Source organism: Microplitis demolitor, chromosome 9 (assembly GCF_026212275.2).
Source record: "Microplitis demolitor isolate Queensland-Clemson2020A chromosome 9, iyMicDemo2.1a, whole genome shotgun sequence".
NCBI classification, from domain to species: Eukaryota; Metazoa; Arthropoda; class Insecta; order Hymenoptera; family Braconidae; genus Microplitis; species Microplitis demolitor.
This window is the reverse complement of record NC_068553.1, coordinates 18,001,090-18,026,367: the sequence shown is the minus strand read 5'-3', so window position 1 is coordinate 18,026,367 and position 25,278 is coordinate 18,001,090. Positions and strand designations below refer to the sequence as shown.

Below are 25,278 nucleotides of genomic sequence, written 5' to 3'. Positions count from 1 at the left end.
GAAAAAAAATTATCATGACCAACTTTGCCATGTTTCGCCCGAAAAATTTTTATTTGATATTTTTTATTGGAAAAATTTTTATATGAAATAATGTCTCAATATACTGAGTTCTTCTAAATTCACTTTGAATTTAAAATAAATTTTACTGTCAATATTCTATTTTATCGTAACAGGAAAAATGAATAATCTGTAAAGATAACAGAACGATAAATCAATCGTAACAATTTCCATACTATCTCAATGAAATGTACAATCATCAATATAAATTTTGAATTGAATTGTACTATATATTATTTTACTGTCATTGGTTTTATGTTATTTTGTGAATTTAAATTTTGCGGTACTCTAATAATTTGAATTCCATTGTCACAGTCTACCATCCAACGAATCTTGTGAACTTAACCACTCCAGTGTGAAGGCTGGCTAAACATTCTACGCCCTTTTCATAGCCAACATAACTCTCTATCGCCCTAGAAATTTTAATAATAATAATAACAACACCAACAACCAGTTTGGAAAATCAAAACACACGCAGACCTCAACGCGCATGTCGCAATTAAAATTATAAATTCACTGAAGATTTTTATTAGATTTTTTTATTTAATTAACACGTGATATTTTTAAGACAGTCTTATGAGTAATTAATATTTTATTGGCAGAAGAAATAAACCTAAAATATTATTAAACTTTGCTATTTAATGAGAAAGTTAATTAATAATTAATTTTAATATGATAATTTTTAAATTAATAACTGATTGACTTAAATGTTAAATTCTTAATCTGTATGTCTGTAATTTAATTTTAAATTTTTAAAAATCACCCGCCTTTTTTTAAAACCCGCCATTTTTTAAACCGCAACGCCAATGCCGCCAGTACTCGGCCGAAAGCAGAAACATTGAAAAAAATAAATATGTCGGGTAATTTTGTGACGAACCCTCGGTTTTAAATTAAATATATTTATTATAATTAAACGAAAAGGATTTAAGTTGGGATTTAAGTTGGGACCGGCCGACATGAATGAAAATAAAAATATAATTTTATTTTTTACTATTGATATCTAAATAAATCGAGATAAAACTCTGCCATGCTTGTTCATTAGTATCCTCTTTGTGAAAGCCCGCTTGTTACAACTATACCACTGTACCTCATAAATTTTAAATCAGATTTAATGTCAGTGTTCGAGCGAAAAATTTTTAAGTGCCAGAGAACCCTACTTTAGCTTGCCTTTGAGGCATACGAGATCATTTTAATTCATTTTTTGTTTTACTTTAAAATAATTATGTGGTTCTCTTATTTTCTTTCCGTGCACTAATTGCTCGAGCCAGGAAAAATAAAAGCAAACCAACGAGCAAATAAAAAAAAACTATTTCGGATCGATGGGTATGAAAAAACGACTTAAATTTTAGATGTGTTATTTGTCTATTTGGGCAAGAGTATGAGGTAAACGCTAGCATTTTCTCACGTTCAAATCGTTACGGATGATCCTACACAGATGTCGAATTTTTTCAAACAACTACCGCTCCAATTCGCCTCAAGATGTATTACGTCCTTTCTTCACATATTTTTTGTTATTTAGCTCTTATTTTGACGTCAGTTGGAGCAATTGCCCGTAAAAAAAATTGATAATTTATTTTGACTTTAAACCTATGTTCCAAAAAAGAGTATAGCCTTAGAAAATGATGCGCAGTCTGATAAAAACGGAACAGAATATTCTAAAACTAAAATTTAATTTACGAAAAAAGGAATAATTTAAAGGAAGTCGGAGAAAAAGAAAAGGAGAAGAAAAGATTGATAGATTTTGGATGCACGATATGAAAGAGGTAGATTTACGATGAAAGAGATTAAAGTCGTATGATTGCTAAAGTGGATAGGCTACTCTTGTAAAATACTCTTAGTATCTTTATTGAATCACGTATGAACTAGAGAATCTCAATGGAATTCAAAGAGCATGTTTGTGAATTTATAGTATTAAAGTCAGTCTTGATGCAACTATTTATGCAAGTGACTTTGAATTGATGAAATTTACTATTTTCAACGCTGATAAATTTTTAAGAGAATAACTCTGAAATCGAGAAGTGAATATTTCATATACTAGGATTATTAATTGAAGAATAGGATTCGATCGATTGATTAAGACCGTAAGGTATTTTTATTGTTGACTTTAATTGACACACTGACGTTTCTCCGCATGTGCGATCATAAGCCTGTTGTCAATCAATGGAAAATAGAATTTTCTCAAGAACTTTTTGGGTTTTCCTGAACAAAGGACATTGAAATGAACAAAAAACGTTTATAGTGTGTTGAGTTATTTTCAACAGGGGCAAAAGTTAAGGCTACTCGTCACAGAAAATTATCTACACCCACTTCTAATATGGGTCTCAACTCCAAAAATAAATTATTCCCAGGACTTTTTATGGCTGTTCCTACTAGAGGGCATCATAATGAACAAAAAACGTTTATATTGTGATGGGTTATTCCCAACAGGAGCAAAGTTACAGGCTGTTTTTCATAAAAATGCATAGACAGTGTCATCTGCCCGTATCTGCCCGATGTCGATTACTCAAAAAATAAATTTTTCCCAGGACTTTTTATGGCTTTTCCTACTAGAGGGCATCATAATGAACAAAAAACGTTTATATTGTGATGGGTTATTCCCAACAGGGGCAAAGTTAGAGACTACTCTTCATCGAGAATCATCTCTATCCATGTCCACCCATCTCCACCAACGCTCATATGGGTCTCAACTCCAAAAATAAATTATTCCCAGGACTTTTTATGGCTGTTACTACTAGAGGGCATCATAATGAACAAAAAACGTTTATGTTGTGATGGGTTATTCCCAACAGGAGCAAAGTTACAGGCTGTTTTTCATAAAAATGCATAGACAGTGTCATCTGCCCGCATCTGCCTGCATCTGCCCGATGTCGATTACTCAAAAAATAAATTTTTCCCAGGACTTTTTATGGCTTTTCCTACTAGAGGGCATCATAATGAACAAAAAACGTTTATATTGTGATGGGTTATTCCCAACAGGGGCAAAGTTAGTGACTACTCTTCATCGAGAATCATCTCTATCCATGTCCACCCATCTCCACCAACGCTCATATGGGTCTCAACTCCAAAAATAAATTATTCCCAGGACTTTTTATGGCTGTTCCTACTAGAGGGCATCATAATGAACAAAAAACGTTTATGTTGTGATGGGTTATTCCCAACAGGAGCAAAGTTACAGGCTGTTTTTCATAAAAATGCATAGACAGTGTCATCTGCCCGCATCTGCCCGTATCTGCCCGATGTCGATTACTCAAAAAATAAATTTTTCTCAGGACTTTTTATGGCTTTTCCTACTAGAGGACATCACCAGGAATAAAAAACTTCCCTATAGTAAGGAGTTGTTTCTAACAGATTTAAATCTACAGACATTTCCAGGTCTGGGATAGGGATTAGAGAAAAATTCGAACATCCAAAATTTTCTCAGAATTTTCTCTATCAATCGTCACTGTAATAAACAAAAATCATGTATGTCATAAAATGATTATTTTCCATAGAAACATGTCTACTCGCTACTCTATCTAACCGTATCCAAACAATGTAATTTCCAACCCCAGTATAACAGAGGGTAAATTGTACAGATATTTAACATCAACACTCCAAGTCAAATCTCGGAATCCAGTCCGAACTTAGTCATGCCTTCTATGTAGCTCATGAAATTAGATATGTGCGTCAACATCTTGTCCGTACGTATATATTAGTTCACAAGTCAAACAGTAACAAGAGCGATACGTTGAACATTACGCGTCATCCTGAGATAACAGATAGCAGAAAGCCCGAGGGTCTTGAACAGTATTGTAAAGGGATTAAACCAATGCGACAAGTTTGTCACTGCGGTAACCGGAGTTTGGTTTCTTGAACAAATCAAGCAAACGACCTGACCAACGTACAATGGTTTCAAGGAGACCTGTCTCTAAATCGTAGCAATTAGTCCGGTGGATTTAATCGACGACTCAACCAATACCCTAGTGATGTATATTTCACCCGTTAATGGCTCGAGTGATCAACTTCGTCACATTATTCATCGGCTCTAATTTTTTGTCTACGGGATTTTAGCCAATGTATAGAGGGCGGGTTTTTTTCCTAGATCTTGTCATTTGAGAAAATTTACTTCCTAAGGTGAATTTTTGCTCTCTAATATTTTTTGAATTTTTTTTTAAACGATAAATTATTAAAAAAAAATATTTGAAAAAATTGCACCTATAGTTTGTTGAATTTTCTATATGTGCATATTTTTAGTTTTTTTTTTTTCATAATTGATTTGTCAAAAAAAAAAATCAGTACCAATTGAAATCAAAGATCGTCAATTATTGAGTATTATTTTATTAAAAAAAAAAAAATGGTGTTTAATATTTATAAGATTCAAAGTGATTTTCATTACTCGAGAATAATATATATATAAATATATATAAATTGCGGTGGGTTAGAGAATAAGTATAAATTCAAATCATCAGATTGCCATCGACAATAGAAATTCTGTCCCGTAGGGATATACAAGCTAGAACAAAGTTTTCAAGCTCATAAACCCAAGTGCTCGAGAGAGTTAAATCTGGAATTATTCATGTGCCACATACACCAAATATACTGTGAATTTTACCTGATGGACTCTCTTACGGGTTAACAATACACCATTAAGATACTTGGTATTTTCTATTTCAATAATACCAGTATATGCGCGCATATTATTAGCATTGATCATGTTCAGTGGTTCGGAAATTTTATATATTAGTAACACCCGAATAAATATAACATTTATACATATTCTCCTTTTATTTCAATTGACACTCTGTGAGTTCATTAGAATAACGATAATTAATATCAATAGCAAGAGAAAAAAAATAATATTGTTTGATGTATGAAGAGTTCTCAGATGGAGTTTATAAGTGCAACCTGTTTTTTTTTTTTTTTTTTTTTTTTACACGAGAGACAATTTGTAATTTTTTATTAAAATGAATGCTGAAATGAGATTTTTGAATGACACTGAAGTCAGCTGACGTCTAATAATTTTTGGATTTATTTAAAAACGATAAATTATGAAAAAAAAAATATTTCCAAAAATTGCACCTATAGATTTTTAAATTTTCTACATGTGCATTTTTTTATTATATTTTTTTTTTATTATTTTATTGCAAATTTTTAATTGACAATTTCAGAATCATAATTTAATGATACCGAAATCAGCTGACGTCTAATAATTTTTGGATTTATTTAAAAACGATAAATTATGAAAAAAAAAATATTTCCAAAAATTGCACTTATAGATTTTTAAATTTTCTACATGTGCATTTTTTTATTATTTTTTTTTTTTTTATTATTTTGTTGCAAATTTTTAATTGACAATTTCAGAATCATAATTAAATGACACCGAAGTCAGCTGACGTCTAATAATTTTTGGATTTATTTAAAAACGATAAATTATGAAAAAAAAAATATTTCCAAAAATTGCACTTATAGATTTTTTAATTTTCTACACGTGCATTTTTTAGTTTTTTTTTTTTTTGTAATTAATTTATTGAAAAAAAAAAAATCCCAAAATTTGTATTGTCTGCTAACTTCAGGATCGTGATTTTCAACTAAAGTTTTATGGTAGATAAATCACGGAAAAATAAGTTTAATTGTTGAAAAGAACTCTGAGATAAGATTTTGTTTTTTTTTTTTTTAGCGAGATTTTATTTTTTGTTCTCCAATCAGAAATCAGAAAAGTGCATTAAGAATTCACGTACACGCGTATGAGAATAAAATAAAGTTGATTGCTTGTCTCTTCCAGCTCGATATATGGTATCTGGCAAGTACTCGAAATTCTACCAGTGAATATGATATTTAATACTTGACTGTACATTATGAAAAAATCTAAATTAAATTTTCATTATTGTCCGGCTTAATTTAATTTTTCGAATCCAACTGAGATAAATTTTCTAATGCCTGGACTATTTATTTATAATTGAAGATAAAGAGTGATATGTATTCGTAGTCACGTTTCTTTAAAAGTAATTGCTTCGCTCTTAGATCAATACGATTTTAAATTTTGTTTTTTTAACATTCAAGCATAATAATATTATTTTAACAATTACTGAAGGTTCCAATGAAAAAAGTTTTTAAATTATCAAGTGCACTCTCAAGTGATTGCGTAATACTAAAATTTATTAATACTTATAGAGCTTCAATAATTAATTAAGATATTGAAATACGAAAATTAATTACCATTGGTCGGTTATTAATTTAAATATCTGTCTGAATTAGTATATCTACGATTTATGTCGCGTTTAAATTTTTAAATTAACCCGCCATTTTTCCATGTGTTCAAAAAGCGGAATTTATTTATGCGACTGCCGCGCCAGTGCTGCTGCCAGTCGGCAGAAAGCGAAAACACTAAAAAAAAAATGTCAGCTGATTTAGTCATCCACTATCGGTTTTAGGGATTAATTATTGATTATAATTAAACAAAAAATAATTAAATAGTGATTTTCTATAGAGTTCTGTTCTATGAAAATCCAAAGCTAATGAAAAAAAAAATTAGGTCGATTAGTTGCGTTTATCGGAAGTTATCGTGTTTACAAACATCCGGGCAATCTGACCGACATCATAAATATTTTTTTTCAAAGTTATTTTTTTGCCATTAATATTTAAATAAACCGACCAGGAATTGCATCAGACTCATTTATAAATAAACCTTCTTTGCAATGTCATAAATTATTTCCTAGTATAGTTTATCATAAAAGTCGCAGAAATAATTAAACGTGAGTAAAGCAGTCAGAACTTTCAATGTGTAAATAAAATACTCAACGTTTTCGCACTTGAGTTGTGCAATTACAGTTGGAAAAAAATTATAAAAAGAAAAATTGAACCATTCGCTTTATTCATGTCAACGGTTAATAGAAGCTCCAACAAAACAGAGTTGAATATTAAAAAAAAAAGTTGGCCTTGTAATATTTCTGCGTTGCCATTACAAAGGTTTCGGCAAAATTTCGATGATTGCTTCCTCAATTTCAACTTTAGAATAACGAACAAAAAAACAAATATTTCTATCATCGACAAAAACGTACCTGCCTTGCAGGAAATTATTTTCAAGTACAATCACTAAAAAAATTCGCATTTTCTCATTCACGTGTGAAATTACGATCGGTTATAATAGAATTTTTTTATATTTCTACTCGTTTTCAATGCAGTCATAGAAATCATCATAAACACTCGTACGATTTCCGAAAGGGGTTTTAATGTCATACATAAATTCCACTATCAATTGTCTGTCGTATTCAATTCTATCGCGTAGAAAATACAAATGGGCGCAAGACGATGCATTTAATATGTTCGGATAAATATGTCCTCCTTTATATTATATTTTTTGTCATAGTCACAATATATAACACGATTTTTATCCAACATCGCCAATTTAAGTAAACATGACTGTATTTATTTTTAAATTTTCGCGGCAATTTTAAAATCTAATAAAATTACGTCGTGCGGAGACGTAAAATAAAAAGTATACTGACATTATTTTGACGGCGAATTATATTAACTAAAAAGCAATTTTAATAAAATTTGTCATGTATTTGGGTGTATCAGTGTGTTGACGATGAAAAAAATTAATACTTTACTTTATAGTGGTATCACCACTTTTCTACATTGCGTTAAAAGTAACGTCATTAATATTTACTTGAATTTTTAAAAATAAAATATTTTTTTTTTTCAGCTGAAATATTATAATTTTTTACGCCTCGACCAGTTTTGCTGTTTAAGTTAACGCATTTGATAAAACTATAAAAATTACTGCCATTAAAATATTAAATTTTTAATATGTCTGTATATTAATAAAATGCAGCGAAATCATTCGCGCGATTAAAGGAATATTTTAATTACGAACTTGGAGAAAGTAATAAAAAATTTTGCAATTAAGTTGAATATCTTAAGCCGTATTTTAGAAGTAAAAAAAGTTATATAGAGGAAAATATTAAATGAATTTTAGTAAAAAATAAAATTTGAAATAACGAAACTTGTTTTTATGTTTGAATGCTATTGAAATTTATTAATTATTCCTGTGTGGAATTTAATTAGTGCACTAAAAAGAGTAAAAGTATGAAGCATAATAAATTTTATTAGATTATTGAGTAAATGTTATCGTACACAAAAAAAAATACTTGGCACGAAAAATCTGTGCTCGTCCCAAGAAATTCTTTTTTTTCTGTGTAATTTATAAAATTTTACTGGATAGTCTAATAAATTTTACTATGATAAAAAGTAATTAGGACACAATCGGCCAAAATATACCCGGGGTAGTATTCAAGTCGGAATGACTGCTTTATGACGTCAAAAAGTCTTATAATGACTTCTTAAAGATGTCATTTTTAAGAACTCTTAATTAAAAGTTGAAGGCTATGAATAAGACGTCAGTTTTTTGACGTCAAATGTATTCTTTTTTTAGCTTCTTTATGAAGTCAAAATTAGGAGCTCCTTAAAAAGTCATGGTAAATTCATATTGGTCTTATTTGCGAAGTCAGAAAAAAGAACTCTTTTTAAAGATGTCTTACTGAGTTCACCAGGTGGCTCATTTGACATCATGAGAACTTCTTAAATAGGAACTCATTCAGAACTCATCAAGACATCATTTTGCTATCTGGGAAAAGACAGAAAAAAATTTCCTGTCTACTATTCCTTTACAATCAAAGATGACTAGACATCTATTTATTGAGATTAATATTTTTTTTTCATTTTCAAATAAAATAGAGTAGTCTCCAAAAATAAGTTGTTTCTATATTTTTAATATATAACAAATATGATGAATCATAAATGCATTAAATTTAAAATTGAGATTCGTGATAAAATTTTTGAATAAATCCTGGGTATTTTTAGACATTTAAAATAAAATAAAAAATTTTAAATGTTACAGAAAATGATTTGGATATCAACAAGCTGATATGCATAAATATCACATCTGGACGGCCCTGGTGGCCGTGTGGATTATTTCAATCGCCAGCCACGCGAAAGAACAATTTAATTACGACAATGCAACGATCGAAAGTACGATAAATTATCCAATAACTTACGTGAAATCAGTACCGCCACATGATTTGTCATCCAGTTCGCTGATTCCGTTACCCAGTTCACCGACTTGGAATTCCATTATTGCAAATAGTTACCGTGTAAAAAATTTCAAAAATAACAACAACAACAACAAACTTCACAGTTCATCAATTAAAATTATAAATAAAAATTCTTCAGTCGGTCTACCGGAGCCAGATGTAAGAAAATTCGTATCGAAAAGTTCAACGGTCAGTAAATTTATTGATGGAATAGATTATCAGTTATATAGAACTAGAGCAAACAAAGCGAATGAAGGTGAGGACGGATTAACATTATTGTCAAATCCATCGGGCAATAAATTTAAAACTGTTGACATTATAAACCCGAAAACGACATACGGTAATCCATTACTGAAACCAATTGATGGAGTGAGTAAAATAAAAAGTTATTTAATCGCATCCCCATCACACGTTTCTTCAGTAGAGCCCAATAATAACAATAGCAATATAATAAAATGTTGTGCTCAAACGCCTGAGGAAAATTCAACTGATGTGAATATGCTAAAAGTTTCATCCTACAAAGTCACGTATTCAGAAACTAAAGTGAAAAGTTATAATAATAAATATAACCATAAAAATAACAATGGGTACGAATTTGAGAATGTGAAAAATAAAGAAGAAACTAAAAGTAAAATTGAGATACAACCAGACAGACATTTTAATGCCCCAAGTGTTGAAGTCAGAAACATATCTGTTGATAGCACGTCAGATAAATCTAACAGCGTTCTGCTATCGTTGCTGAGAAAGGGAAAAAATGAAGTTACAAGTCAGCTCAATTCATCAGATTTCACGAATAATAAAGTTGTGAGAACCGGAAATGATGTAAAATTGTTAAATATGAACACAAGTTTAAAGGGTATTAACCGTAGGACAGGCATCAACTTCCAAGAGCGAGTTAGCGTTAAAGTAACGGCAAATTTGTTGGAAAAGTTAGTACGTGATAAACCACAAACAAGATTGGCTAATGAAAAGTCTCGAGGTAACAATCAAGAGTCTAGAGTGAAACTATTTGTTACCGACAAACCATTTCGTCTAATGCCTCTTGATACTCGCCAACTTACTTCTTACTCAGATAAAAACATAGCATCGATTTCGGCTTTATCGAAAATATACAGCAGTGACTTGAATGTTACTCTTGAATCACCAATTAATAGTTATTTTTCAAATAATAACAATAATGAAGACTATGATATTGGATCCGTTAATAAAAATGATGAACGACAATTTTCTACGCCATTCGCTGGCGAGTCTGATAAAATTAATGAGACAAATGTTACTGCCGGTACTGCAACAACTTATAGCAGCCTTGCTATCAGTGCATTGGAAATCAATGAAGAGACAATGGAAAATTCCGTCACGGCAATTACAATCAAGGATAATAAAAATATTGGACGTATAATTAAGAAACAAGAATTTGAAATCAATACTCGCCTCTCGACGAACAGTACTAAAGCTAATGGGAAAATTAAAAGTATGTTTTCACCAAAAAGTATTAATAGAACGGCATTTATCTCGATGGAGATTCTGCGACACAAAAAGTCGAGTAATTTAATGAATGCTTCGGGCAACAAGACAATGAGGAATGAAACCATTGAGGTTTCTGCTGACAAAACAGAGTCCAATGGAATAACAGAAAATATTCGTGAAACTATCTTAGGAACTGACGAAAAGCGGCTTCCGAGTCATCTGTGGAATTTGGGTAGACCGACATCAAAACTTTTAAACCCACTTGACTTGTTGAATTCAACATCATTGTCCGTAGAATCAGGAACTGAAGCACGAAATTTGTTGCCACAGAAAGATATTTCGACAGAAGCTGGCAACCCACAAAGCTCGGAAATCAATGGCAGCATACACGAAAGTACCACTGCTCACCCTCTTCACGCTCGTAATTCTGGTACTTTCCATCAAACTGACAGTGATCCTGGTTATTATGGAGAAAATGTTGCGTTTAACGATTATCGATTACAAGCTAGTAGACCTTTGACGGTAACTGAATTTACAACGGAAATAAGTCAAGTTGAACGTGCGAAAATGGGAATAGATTTATTGAGCAACGAAACTAAAACGACACCTTTGGGAAATACAAAAGCTAGTGGGGCCAAAGCTATGGATAAATCGGCACTTTCAAGCCCTGCTAGTACCAGCCGCATAAACGACTCACAAATTTTAAGTGAAAAATGGGAACATGGCTCGCTGTTACCACCCAGTCGGCAACCAAATCCCAATCAGACAATTAATGACGTGGATAAAGTTAATGATGGTTCTACTGTAAGTTCTATTAGTGCTAAAGGATTTGGTGAACAAACAGGTAAAATTGAAACTAACCACCAGCAAGTTGGAATGAATGCAAATAATAATTTAACGTCTGATCAAAATGATACAGGGGTTGCTGGTACTCGAGCTATGGGGTTTGATAAAGTTGGTATGAATGAAAACTCGAGTTCGGTTGCAGTTAATCAATGGCCAGTGAAACACAGCGCTATCGTTGAGGGTGATTTGGTGCTCGGTGGTTTAATGATGGTACACGAGAGAGAAGACACCATTACATGTGGCCCTGTTATGCCACAGGGAGGCGTGCAAGCACTTGAAGCAATGCTATTCACGTTGGATTGGCTTAGTAAACGACAATTTATTCCCGGTGTTAAAATTGGCGCCCACATTCTCGACGACTGTGACAAGGACACTTATGGATTAGAAATGGCTGTTGACTTCATTAAAGGTAATGGGTTATTTAATTGTTTATTTCAGAATATATTTTAGTCCAAAGCACCTCATTTTTCACATCTGACTAAAACGTTATGGTATAGAAGTTATTCATTTTTAATGTGACCATTTTCCATTAAGAAATTTCATAAGTTTGTGACCTAGTTGTCCCTTATCTACCCGCTAAGTTATAGTTTTTTACTTAGTTAGTGCAATACCTCGAGAGTGTGAAAACAAAAACCCAAAAATGGTGAAAACATTATTTTAGTCATGGGGGTTTTCATATGAATGGAAAATATCGACCATAAGCAGAAGATAATGCTTCTACCCGTGTAAAAAAATTCTGTTCTAGAAATGTGAGCTCCAAAATTTGAGAAAATTTTGAGCTTTGAATTGATAATTTTGAGAGCTTTGAAATTTTCTAGAGTAATAGGATTTTTAACGGAGTTCTTAAAAACGTTTTTTAGAATTATTAGAGCAAAAGAATTCGAATTACAAACGTTTTATGACTTTCTATAAGAATTTTTCAAAAACGAAGTTTGGGGATGAAAAATTTCGTACTTTTAAATGTTTTTGAAATTCAAAAAATGATTGGCTCATTTTCAGGATAGTCTCGAATTTCGAAATTCACTACTATGAATTTTTTTATACGAATAATTACTTTTTATCACAGAGATTTAATTTGTTTTTCGAACTTTGAACCTGTGGTAGACCTCACGACAGAATTAAGAAATATTTATATTCTTTTGAAGTACACTGAAGCAAAAAAATATATTTATCTGCCTAAAAGGTTTCATCAATAATTCTCTTTTTTTTTTTTCTCTTTTTTCCATCGAGGTTCTTTATGTAATCCCTAAAAAGATTTACTTTACATAAAAGTCTGACCTATCTATCAATATGTATTAAAATTCTAAAAGAAAAAAAAACCATCGGAGCGTTAAAAAATGTGTATGCATATACATACAAACGGTTATTTTATCAAATTTATCCCTCTATTTTTTTTCCATTGACTTTACGAAGTACGGGTTTGAAAAACTTCAATTCCATTATTTTTATCTAGAATGGCCATTTTTTTTAGTAATCAAACATTTGACAACTCAATGCTATTTCCGGTAATGAAACGAAGACGTTTCGCTCGGGATTTGATCAGTCAGCGCATCGTTTAACTAGATTTTCATTAAGATATTTAACATCGCTATATTCTGTTTTTTATAGTGTAGATTTTCTCGTAAAAAAGCGTACTATGACGTCCGTTAATTGTAAATTTACACGGACTTTTGTGCAACAGAATAACGTCGACGTTAAATTTCTCATCTGCACTACGTCAGAAATTTTTAAAAAATTGTAAGTAAGAAACGGGGCTTAAAAAATTTTACGATATTATACAAGACGAAATAGAAAATCAATAGACAATTTAAACTCACGGTTGCTGGAACCATTCTTATCGACGTCACAACATTGTATCAGCGGTAAATGCCGTCGAGATATCACTTAGTTGAGGCTGGTTAGAGAGCGGCTGCAAGTAGTAGAGGTCGATGTTATCGGCAGACGGATGTTATCGTCGCTGGCTTAATCTGAAACTTAAAATTTAATTCTACTGATAAGCCACTGTCTCTTTATTTGTGGAGATAAAAAAATAATAATACACTTTATGACGAGGATAATTTCGTTAATTGCTTTTAAGGGAGGCTGGGGCAAAGTGGGCGCCATAAGCTGGAAATTGGATTATCTTTACTTTTTTTTTACTCGTTACACTACTTCATAGACCCTTGTTTGTTATTTAACATTGATAAGCTGTACCCATTAAAATTGAAAAATCGAAAATTAGGGACAAAGTGGGCGCCATCTAAAAAAATTGTGTAAGACAAATTTATTGCTCGTTTTACTTTTTTTTAAATTCTTCACTTCAAATATGCTATGAATAAGCTGTATTCATAATAAATTACAAATTTTAAGATATGGTCGCCAAAAAGTAAAGGTTGCTAATTATGAGCCTTGTTCATAGAAAATTTCAGGGTGCCCACTTTGCCTCACCCTCAGATAATCACTTATTTTCACTAATTCATGTTTAGAGAGCAGGTTATTGACATCTTTCTAAGATAGGGCGCCAGCGAGCTGCGCAAATTGAAGACAGGTTTCTGAGAAAATTGAAGGCAACTTTCCGTCAACTGAATGTCAACTTTTGCCACCAAAGATGACAATTTTTGTAGTCAACTTGGCCACAAATTACTGCTAAGTTGTCACCAGTCTGCTGTCAATTCAGCTACAGAGTAAAAATCGCAAAAATTTGGATTTGTTTTTTTTTTTTTTGGATTAGATACGTTAGTAGGTAATGAAAAAAAAAAACTACAAAATTGTTACAGATGCAGTGAGGGCGAATTTTTTTCTGATCGATTTATTTTTACTTTGAAAGTATAAAAAATAAAATTCATTTTCATCTATTTTATTTTCGACTCATTTTTTTTTTACGTTTTAGTGACTTTCGGAGACTCAAGAAGCATAAAAAAAATTTCAATTTGCAAATAATTTTTTTTTTTTAATGGCGTTTATTTAAATATATCCTTATATTTTATATAAAAAAAAAAAAATTATTGATCTGCTTAGAGTCAATTAGCGAAAAAAAATTTCTACGCCCTCAGGGGACTTGAATAAAACCTTTTGGTAGAATGTCCTTGTGACATCTGTAATGTGATATATTAAAAGACGTTTTGATGTCCGTATAGACAAGCCATTAAATTTCACAAGCATAAAAAATAATAAAATTTTTTATTTAATGACATCATCGAATATAAATAAATTTATGGAGACTAATTATTACTTGGGTAAACATAAATATTCAAAGTAAGTCATGAAGTAAAAACAAGAGCTCATTAAGTCAGTAGAGGTAGTTTATTGTTAGGTAGAGTGTCATAGAAAACGACCGAAATAATGAGATTTTGTGCGGCATTAATAGATGGTAATTTGTCAATCCGTCACTTTAAGCTAACTTACTACAACAACCATTTTTCAATCTTTATCGCACTACTTCTCACGAACAAATTTAATCTCTATGTTACAATCAAACTTTATTACATAACATATAATCATAAAATCAAAGTAATGTAACGTTTTTTACATATTACACTTTTATGACGCAATCGTAATCTATACCGTTTTTTAATACCAAATTTTTTTCGCATCAATGACTACAGTTCAAATAGTTGGACATAGAACAGTAATTATTATTATTTTTTTTTTATTTATTCAAAGGGGTGGTTAATTATGATAACGTCTGAACAAACAAAATAATATGCGATTATGAGATTAGGACAGAACAGAAACTGTAAGTCATAGATTGTAGATATCAGTGGCTCTGGACAAAGTGTCAATTGTGGGTGGGACAATTGATCCAGCACAAATCTATTTCAATGACAAGTCATTAGTTGACTTGTCATTTTCATGCTGAATATCCATTCTCGCATGTGTATACACACATGTATATAGTGCTCTATAGCATCACGTTCGATCAATAATTGTCATATTTCATACACTTCTGGAAAAAAGTAATTTTAATCGAATGAGGTCTACTGAGATCAATATAGATCTTATTATTATTTTTTTTTTTTTTTTTTTCAAATTTTAAATATACATTAAGATCGATCTACTCATATATGTGCGCGTAAATCTAAAATTACAGAGAAAAAAATTTTTTACAAAATTTCGAAAGTCGTTGAAATTCAAATTTTTGAATTTCAAAAATCAAAAATTTTTTTTAGCTCTGATCTACATGGGTCTAAATAGATAAGAAAATTATATCAACATTGATAAAAATCATTTTAGCCTTAATCCCAAAAAAAGGATATTTCTGATGCGTTTATAAGACGAAAGATATGTAATAATAAAGTTTTCCTTTAATTAAATTATGTATGTTACACTCAAGAATGATGACATACTAAACATCACTACTCTGAAAGTGAATAAATAAGTTTAACACTACAGGATATGAGGACAAAGTGAGGATCTCCGGTCACGTACTAACTTTATACTGGATGTTTTACCACTACAGATTCTTTAAATTTATTTCCTCAAATTCCGAATTCTACCCTATGTATATCACCTGCCGTCATCACTACTACTGCTACAAATACTGCTACTACTAATACTACTACAGCAACTACTTCTAACTTCTACAACTACGGGCACTATCGAACGGTGTATTAGAATACTATCGCAACGAAAAGTAACAAGGAATCATTTATAGAATGACGTGATGTAAATAATAGCAGGCAATAAATCTTGTTTGGCGACTTTTCAAAATCTAACTGAATATTTTTTTATTCATACATAATTTATATGCTTTTTTATTACACGGAAAAAAAAGGTGTAAGACACGCTATCCTGGTGTTAAAGTTATCAGAGTTAAATTTAACACCGAAAACGGTGTTAATATACCCCGGTGTTAAAATAACTCCATTTTATCACTTTTTTTTACAATATGGATATTTTTATCATATATATGTTCACTGTAATAATCATCGATCAATCATAATATAAAATCACTATCGTAAAACAAATAGACATATTTTTTTATGTCAATTAAACTTTGAAGTTGAGTAATTTATCAACGAACTTTATAACTCGAGAAGTAAATTTTAGCTTCATCATCTTATATACTTATGCTTAAAGGTATTCCTATAAGAAAAAAAATAGTTACTTCTATCTGCTAATTACTTTGAGAGAAGCCTTCTTTATTATTCATATTATTCATATAATTTTCAATTTAAAACAGCTTTTAGTTTATTGAAAATAAAATAAGGAGGGTTTCAATTTACGTCGACAGAATTTTACTTATCAATGGTGTCTTATTTTTATCATCATGTCCCTATAACTCCTGCTCCAATTCGTATATTCTAGTATATATATTTTTTGATACTTTAAATTTTAAATTTATCAGTCGCATTTATTACGTCTTGTAATTTTTTACGCAATTGAGTCATAATTTTAGGATACTACAGCAATAGATTTTGCTTCGTACTCTGTTTTTAAAAATAACGACCGAAATTTACGGCAGTATGAACATTCGGAATAGTCATTTTCTCACTACGCAACTGAATTTCGATCATTTATATATTTTCCATTACATTATTAATTGTTTACATTTAAAATAAAACAAATATAGACAAAAAAAAACTACTGGTAAATAAAATACTGTTCAGAATAATCCGCCAATAAAAATTCTGTTTACTCATTCAGCGGCTTTTTATCCATCAGAACCCGAAGTGAAAATTCACACAATTTTTTTTCACAGTATTCAAAATTATTAGACCTTAAAATCACAAACAACAGAGTATGGGGTAAAATGAGTCACCGCTTTTTAACAAAAAAAATTTTTTTGTAAACTTTTATCTATGGTTTGAAAAAAAAAAAAACGGCTTAAGTTTGTCAAAATTTTGGCAAAAAAAAATTTTCTGTGTTATCTAAGAATTTTATAATAAATCAGCGAAAAGCTGGGGTAAAATGAACATTAGAAAAAATTTTTAAGACCGAAATTTGAAAATGGTCGATATTTAAGTCGACAAACTTACCCCCTATTTTTGTAAAGTAATTATAAAAAGCATTAGAACATTTTAAAATGAAATTTACTCCTAGTCCGTCGTGACGCGAAACTTTATTTAACTGGATGTCGCTTTCAGGTAAAGTTTAAATCCTAAAAATCCACCCGCCGAAGGGTCAGAGACAAACTTATCCATTAAAACCATTCAACGAATTAAATATATTTTTCATTGTTGTATATATATTGAGAAGTGGTTTCTATGGTGTGACCAAATTCCCATTGCTAATTCGAGTCTTGCCACGATAAATACCATCGGAAATAAGGGATGAAAAAAGGAGTTGCGCGGTAGGTTTCCGTTATCTATGGGATCGAGTGTGGCAGCTAGAGGGGGTTGATATTGTTTGAGAAAAGGTAGAAGGTAGTTGAGAGGTGGTAGTGATAGTGGTGGCAGTGGTACTAGTGGTAGCTCCATAGTATTTAACGGTAAGCTTTTCAGTGACTGCTCTGGCACAGAGCTGCGCGTTTCCTCTCAATAAAAATCTTAGCATCCCTAATTATTAATTACAAATAACTATTTTTTATTTATCAATTAATATATTTTTCCACGTGATAACAAACTGTCCAATAAAATTTATAAATATTCAAGTGCTCGTATACGTCCACGAGTAATTTATTTTAAAATATTTAAATAATTTAATTTAATTCCACAGAATATTTAAATTTACAAAAATGTTATTTTTTAATTGAATGCTATGCCTCGAATAAATTTATGTGAATAATTAAAATATGTTTAAGTAGAGGTAATATCTATATTTTATTAAATATGTCGTGTTACTGCGAACTTGCGCGAGACAAAAGTTTACACCCACGTGAATTTAATTTTTTCTTACCTTCGTTGTTATTCGGAATCATACGTGAGCTCGCGATGAAATAGATTTAATAATATGTAATATAAATATATATATAAATGACATGTAAATCATAGTCTTATGTGGATTTGCATATAATAAAATATACTTGGTATTGTATACCTCAAATTTATATGAATTATTCATATTTTTGATATTAGACTATGGCCTTGATTATGACATTAAGTCAGCCATTAGAAAATATATTGACATGCGATATTGATTTAGAATTTTTAATTTATGGCAATTAGTTATCAAGGAGACCGGGGTAAGATAAAATTTTAGAGGCAGCTTGGGACACCTAAGAAATATTTAAAAAAATTTTTTTTTTCGTAATCTGAGAAAATTTTTTTTTATTGGAAGTAATGATAAATCATTAGATTTTTATATATAGGGGGGGGGCAAAAGGGGGTATCTATCTAGAAAAAAAAAATTAAAAATATTTTTTTTGGGTTCCTATTGCGGGTGAAAAAAAATTTTTTACGTATCTGGAATTTCGAAATTTTTTAAAAAATGACAACAATTTTTTTTGAAATTAATAAAGCCAATAGGATTTGCAGAAGAGCTTAAAAATTTACTCGTTTGAATATTCTGGTTCGTCATATTTATCATAAATTTTTTATTTGAATAAAAAGATTATTTTAAATTATTAATTAATATTCAAATTAATAAACGGACTTAAAAATTTATTATGCAATGTGATTAAGGCGCATCTAACAAATCCATTGTTTGATCAGGATTAATTTTAAATTTCAATATAATAAATATGTTTATAATGTTAATAAAGCAAATTTAAAATTCATAATATTTAATATTATTAACATTGTTAATATTTGCCCGATATATTTATACTTAAATTAAAAACCGCGATAATATTACTTCGAAGTACGAGCAATTACTGGCAACATTTTGCTCAAAGACTCAAATTAATCTTTATTATCATAAATCTCATTAGTTATTTTTTATTTTTATTTCCGTAAGAGCTTAAGTCCAATGAAGAATTTAAAAAAAGTAAATTTATCTTAATTAAATAAGTTTAAATGATAAAAAAATTAACGCGCGAATCAAGACAAGAAATAGATAAAATTCTATTAATTTTTTTTTTTTTTTTTTTTTTTTTTTGTTTAAAAAAAAAGTCATTTGCCAATGACTCAGTAGATTTTAGTTTCCACCGAAACCTCATTAGAACTTTATAACTCTGCTGTACCTCGGAGAACTTGATGTTGTGAAAACTACCCATGCAATTATCGAAAACGCATATTAATTAATAATTATGAATATTGTCAAACTTTAGTCATAAATATTGCAACACTAAAGTTTTTGATTAGTATTAAATATTGTTCTATTTAGAGTCAATTAATAAATTAATTATTTTTATAAAAATTTTTTTTGCCGTTTTACTCCATAACAATTATAAATTACGGTATAGATATTCATTAATCTGGAAATATTAATACGGTTGAATGATCAAATGAATTTTATCTATAACAACCACATAAATTTTTTTTTGCTATTTGAACTCCAGTACAGACTGCGATGATAAAAAAACCTCACATTCATATTTTTTTTATTTTATTTATTATTATATTAATTCAACGAAAATTGATCGATGTGTCGGGCATTCATGTGGATAATTTTTTTTGTTGACGTGTACTATATATAATATGAAAAAAAATTATTGATGAAGAAGATATTAATTTTTAAATTTTTATATTTATTTAATTAAGCTAATCAGTGAAAAAATAAACGATACGGGAGACGACACGAGTAATTAATCTTATCGGTTTTAAATAAAATTTTTTTTTTTTGTTTATACAAATTTTTTTTTTTTTTAATTTTTTAAAATTTTTAAATTTTAAAAATTTTTTTTTTTTTTTATTTCAAATGAGTTCGCTGTCATTTTTTTTTTTTAATTTTAGTAAATTAAATTTTTGGGGTAAGATGGGACACAACTTTTTTTGATGAATTAATTTCTGTACATACTTTTATTACTTTGGTATTTCATAAATTTCTAGAATTTTATAAGTATTTTTAATCCAAAAATTTAAAAAAAATTTTTCTATGTAACCCATTTTACCCCAGATACTTAATTTTGCTCAATAATTTCTAAAAAATTCACATTCATAACGAATTTTTTTTTACAAATTATTTAGAAGCGTCTCATTTTACCCCAATTACATTTTTTTATTGTAAAAGTCCCAATAAATCAAAAAAAAATTTGAACGTGTCCTATTTGACCCCAGATATTAAATTTTCCTCTAAAATTTCTAATAAACTCACAATTAAAAATTTTTTTTTACAAATTTTTTAAAAGGGTTCCATTTTACCCCAGCTAAATTTTTTAATTGCAAAAGTCCCAAAAAATTCATCATATCCAAAAAAAAATTCTAAAATATCCCATTTTACCCCAGATATTCAATTTCCCGCCAAAATTTCTAATAAATTCACATCAATAGAGAATTTTTTTTTTTACAAATTTTTGATAGAAACCCATGTTACCTCAGATACACTTTTTTATCCCAAACGTCAGTAAATTCAAAAAAAAAAAAATATATATTTTTAGAAAATTTATCAGGTGACCGTTTCCTTATTGACCTTCTCTCCCCTCCACTATTTCTTTTTTCCAATCAACTAAATTACAAATAAAAAAAAAAAAAATATATAAATCCTCATTCAAAAAATGACTTTATATATTTATGTTGATAAAAAATATATTAAAAAATTCTTAACATTACTTCAAACAATAAAACATTCTCCGAAAGTTTCTAAGATATAAAATCTATCCAAGTATTTCATCAAAGCAGTGGACAAAAAAAATTTATAAGTATCCTCAAGAATCGTGAATCCGTACGGAAAAAACTTATTGTATACGAGCATTTGAATATTTTCGAAACAATACATCATTGAACTTAATTAACTCGACTTCCTCGTTAAAAAGTTTAAACAATGTCAGTTTAAAACTTTTATCATTAATTGTCCTATTATTTATTTCATATTTTTTTTCTATCATCTAGACTTCTATAAAAAAAAAAAAAAAGTTTGATAACTCCGATTATTCGATAAATATAAATGAAGACAATTAATGAGTACTATCGTAATTCAATAATTAATTTTGCTAAATTAATAACAATAATAATTAATGACACTGAAGTGAGCTGACGTCTAATAATTTTTGGATTTATTTAAAAGCGATAAATTATGAAAAAAAAAATATTTCCAAAAATTGCACCTATAGATTTTTTAATTTTCTACATGTGCATTTTTTTTATTTTTTTTTTTTTTATTATTTTGTTGCAAATTTTTTAATTGACAATTTCAGAATCATAGTTAAATGACACCGAAGTCACCTGACGTCTAATAATTTTTGGATTTATTTGAAAACAATAAATTAAAAAAAAAAAAAATATTTTGAAAAATTGCACCTATAGATTTTTGAATTTTCTACATGTGCATTTTTTTAGTTTTTTTTTTTTTTGTAATTGATTCATTGAAAAAAAATCCCAAAATTTCTATTGTCCGCTAACTTCAGGATCGTTAATGATTAAAGCTTCCGAATAAACAAAGTGTTGAATAATGACTGTGACGTCATGAAGAATTTGTTCCTGGTGCTGTTACTCGGCTGCATTTGCCTTTTAAACAATTGTAAAGTTATCAGTTATAAAATAAATAATTATAATAATAAGTCACTTAATTGGATAACGAAAATCAAAAGACACCATAGTAATAATAATGAAACATTTGTGAACATGGACATGGATGATACGATAGAAAATATATATGATAACTTTTTTCCGCTGATGATGTCATCGGATCGGTTTAATGAAAAAATAGACTACGAGGATGAAAAATCACGAGACTCAATTCAACGTCACTACTTGGAAAATCCTCTAACTCATCATGTTATCAGACACAGCGATCGTCTATTTCGTTCGATAGAATTCAATCCTCGGGCATTGTCGGCGCAGATCAGTTGGCCTGTTAAGAAAGAAGCGGTTGTTGAGGGAGATCTTGTACTGGGTGGTTTGATGATGGTTCACGAAAGAGAAGATTTTTTTACGTGTGGTCCAGTGATGCCTCAGGGTGGTGTCCAAGCACTTGAGGCGATGCTTTACACCCTTGACTGGCTGAATACAAATAAAATTGTACCCGGTGTTAAAATTGGCGCCCATATACTCGATGACTGTGATAAGGACACCTATGGTTTGGAGATGGCTGTAGATTTTATCAAAGGTCAGAATTGTTATATAGATAATATTTCCTTTAATATATATTATTAGACTGTAAATTATTTAGGGAGTCAACGCAGATTAATCGTCGAGTGATTGCAAAGTGAAATTCACTCTGAAAGGGAGTTTATTTATGACACTGACGCTTAATTATTTTTTTTAAATTGATAGATTTGACAAAAAAAAAATTTGAAAAAAATACACTTATAGATTTTTTAATTTTCTACATGTGCATTTTTTTTGTTAATTAAATTGTCGAAAAAAAAATTCAAAAATTGCTGCTAACCAAGATCATGATTATTTTAGGAAACTGAAGTTAGTCGTCTAATCATCTTTGGATTGTTTTAAAAACAATAGATTTGAAAAAAAACAAAATTTGAAAAAAATACACTTATAGATTTTTTAATTTTCTACATGTGCATTTTTTTATTTTTTTTTTTTTTTATGCAATTGACTTGTTTAAAAAGAAATCAAAAAATTTTTTATCGTCTGTCAGTTCCATTATTTTAATTCTAAAATTCCAAATCGAAGTGAATGTGGATTTAAATAAAATTCAGATTATTCCGCTGAGCAGACAAACTCCCTATTTACTTCTTATGCAATGATTTTTTAAAAAACTCCAAAACTCTGAGTGAATTTAGACAGAAATAAAATTCGTAATCACTCCGGTCACTCCCGATTTGTCTAGTGTAATATTATTATTTATTTGTAATAGAGATTAAAACTGGCTTACACAGCACGACAGCAAGTAAAATATTTATCACCGTGATTTTGTAATATCTAATATTATATGTGGACCTTGTTATCAATTATTCCATGCTCGGAACTGTAGTAAATTAAAAACTAAATATTAAAATCGTTAATCAATTTTTTTTATCTCGACATTTACTATATATTTATGAGTGGGAAGTTTCAATAAACCAATAATTTATTTTTTTCTAACCCAAAAATTTTTTTTTTAATCTATCACTTCTACAAAGCGGTTTTAGAGCACAATAGATCGATTCTACAAATAAATTTACTTCTCCAATAACTATCATACAAACAGACAGAAAAAGTAAATAAAGTTCTGAGCTGTCTGTTATAAATCTATAGAAAAATCGTTAGATGACAGTGATACTTTTTTAAACTGTTCATGATTTTGAAGAAAAAAAAATTTTTCAATAAAATTGTTACTCTCAAGCTTGGGAAATATTTTATTTTATTCCCAGGCATTTTATAACAATCAGCTCAATGTTATGACATTTAACATTTATTGGAAATTAATGCGCGCGGAGCGATCTTGTGAAAGTTTCATTGCGGAAGTCTAATAAAAATAAACAATGATGCATTTTATTGCTTTTAGTATTTAATTAAAAATTTTTTAACTTTCTGCATTTATTTTTTTTTTAATTCATATAAAAAAATTTGTAAAGACAAGACGGCCCAAATTTTTTTTATTCATTAAATATTTCAGCCCCATTTTACCCTAATTTTGTAGCTCGAAAAAATTAACTATTATAAGACAGGCAAAAAATTTTTGAAAGCTTCATTGTGCTCCGAGTACTTAATGATTTGTAAACTGAGTATTTAAATGAAACCTCGTCATTTATATTTTTTGCCCTGTATTTAATTTTTAATTATTAAAGCTTGATATACTTGACTACTCATATGATCATCAAAAGAGCTTCTGCATGTGTAGATGCACGCTGATATTATTTCCGCATGTTCTAGTTCTGACTGTTGTCTTGATTTATGATTCCATATCTACTTTATATCTTATATATAGTAGAGCAGCACAAAAAACCGACTTATTTATTCATATTTTCTTTTTTTAATTTTGTATGAAATTTTACAAGTTCAATTATTTTGAAAACTTCTTAAAATTATATTGCTTCAATTATTTTCCAGTTACTTTATCATTTTTTTATCAAATTTTTTTCTTTGCAAAAATTATTATTGTGAAAATTCAATAATTTTTTAGAAAGGCTAATTTTTGAAATTCACTTAAAAATATCTGAAGTAAATTTGGGGCCCAATCCCTTCCCTTACGCTATCACCCCCCCCTTCACTAATGAAATTCTGATTTTAAAAAACCGAGAAAAAATTTGCTAAATTTTTTAGTACACGATCCCCCACCCTCCCCCTATTAAGGGGGTGGCGCAAATCGGATTTCTGGAGGCAAAATAAGCTGACATTTATATAACATATAAGCCCTCATTTCTTAAGGGGCCCATTTTCCCCACTTCCTTTTTTTAAGAATGGCCATTTTTTGAAAATTGAAAAAAATTTTATATGACTTCCAAAATTCATACTTTGAAATGAAATTTTTAGATCATTTATTTTTTTGATGAAATTTTTTACTTAAAAAAAAAAAAAAAAAAAACAATTACCAAGTCTTTTATAAAATCTATAGAGGCACCCTATTATATCATGTTACGAAATAAATATTGCAAAAAAAATATAACGACATTTTTTATCTACTGTACTGTAAATAGAGTACAAGTGGTTTCTTAAAAATGTAATTATATTGTTCACAAAGTTATCTAGAAAAAGAATCTATCATTTTCTATCCGCTTGACCAGTATTTTTATCTCGACTCTTGGTACAAAGTACAAACTACGAGCACGGCAACATTTTTCCTTTGCCTTTGTCTGTATATGCTCGTTACTTGTTGTTATTACTATCTATTTTCATCCACAAGTCAACTATTTTTATAAGATGAATCTTGAGCTAATTTATGTCTTTTTTTTTTTTTTAAATTTATGACTCCGATATAAAAAAAAAAAAAAAAAAAC

At 29.4% G+C, this 25,278-nt stretch overlaps 1 protein-coding gene across 1 annotated transcript in view; it reads left to right on the top strand.

Annotated features, from left to right (window-relative positions):
* The first annotated feature begins 8,963 nt into the window (after nucleotides 1-8,963).
* LOC103574723 (uncharacterized) overlaps nucleotides 8,964-25,278 on the top strand; it is a 75,859-nt gene continuing 59,544 nt past the window's right edge. Inside the window, exons 1-2 of the mRNA XM_014443700.2 lie at nucleotides 8,964-11,857; nucleotides 21,988-22,505. Coding sequence (XP_014299186.2) covers nucleotides 8,964-11,857; nucleotides 21,988-22,505 — 3,412 coding nt within the window. The remainder of the gene's footprint in view (nucleotides 11,858-21,987; nucleotides 22,506-25,278) is intronic.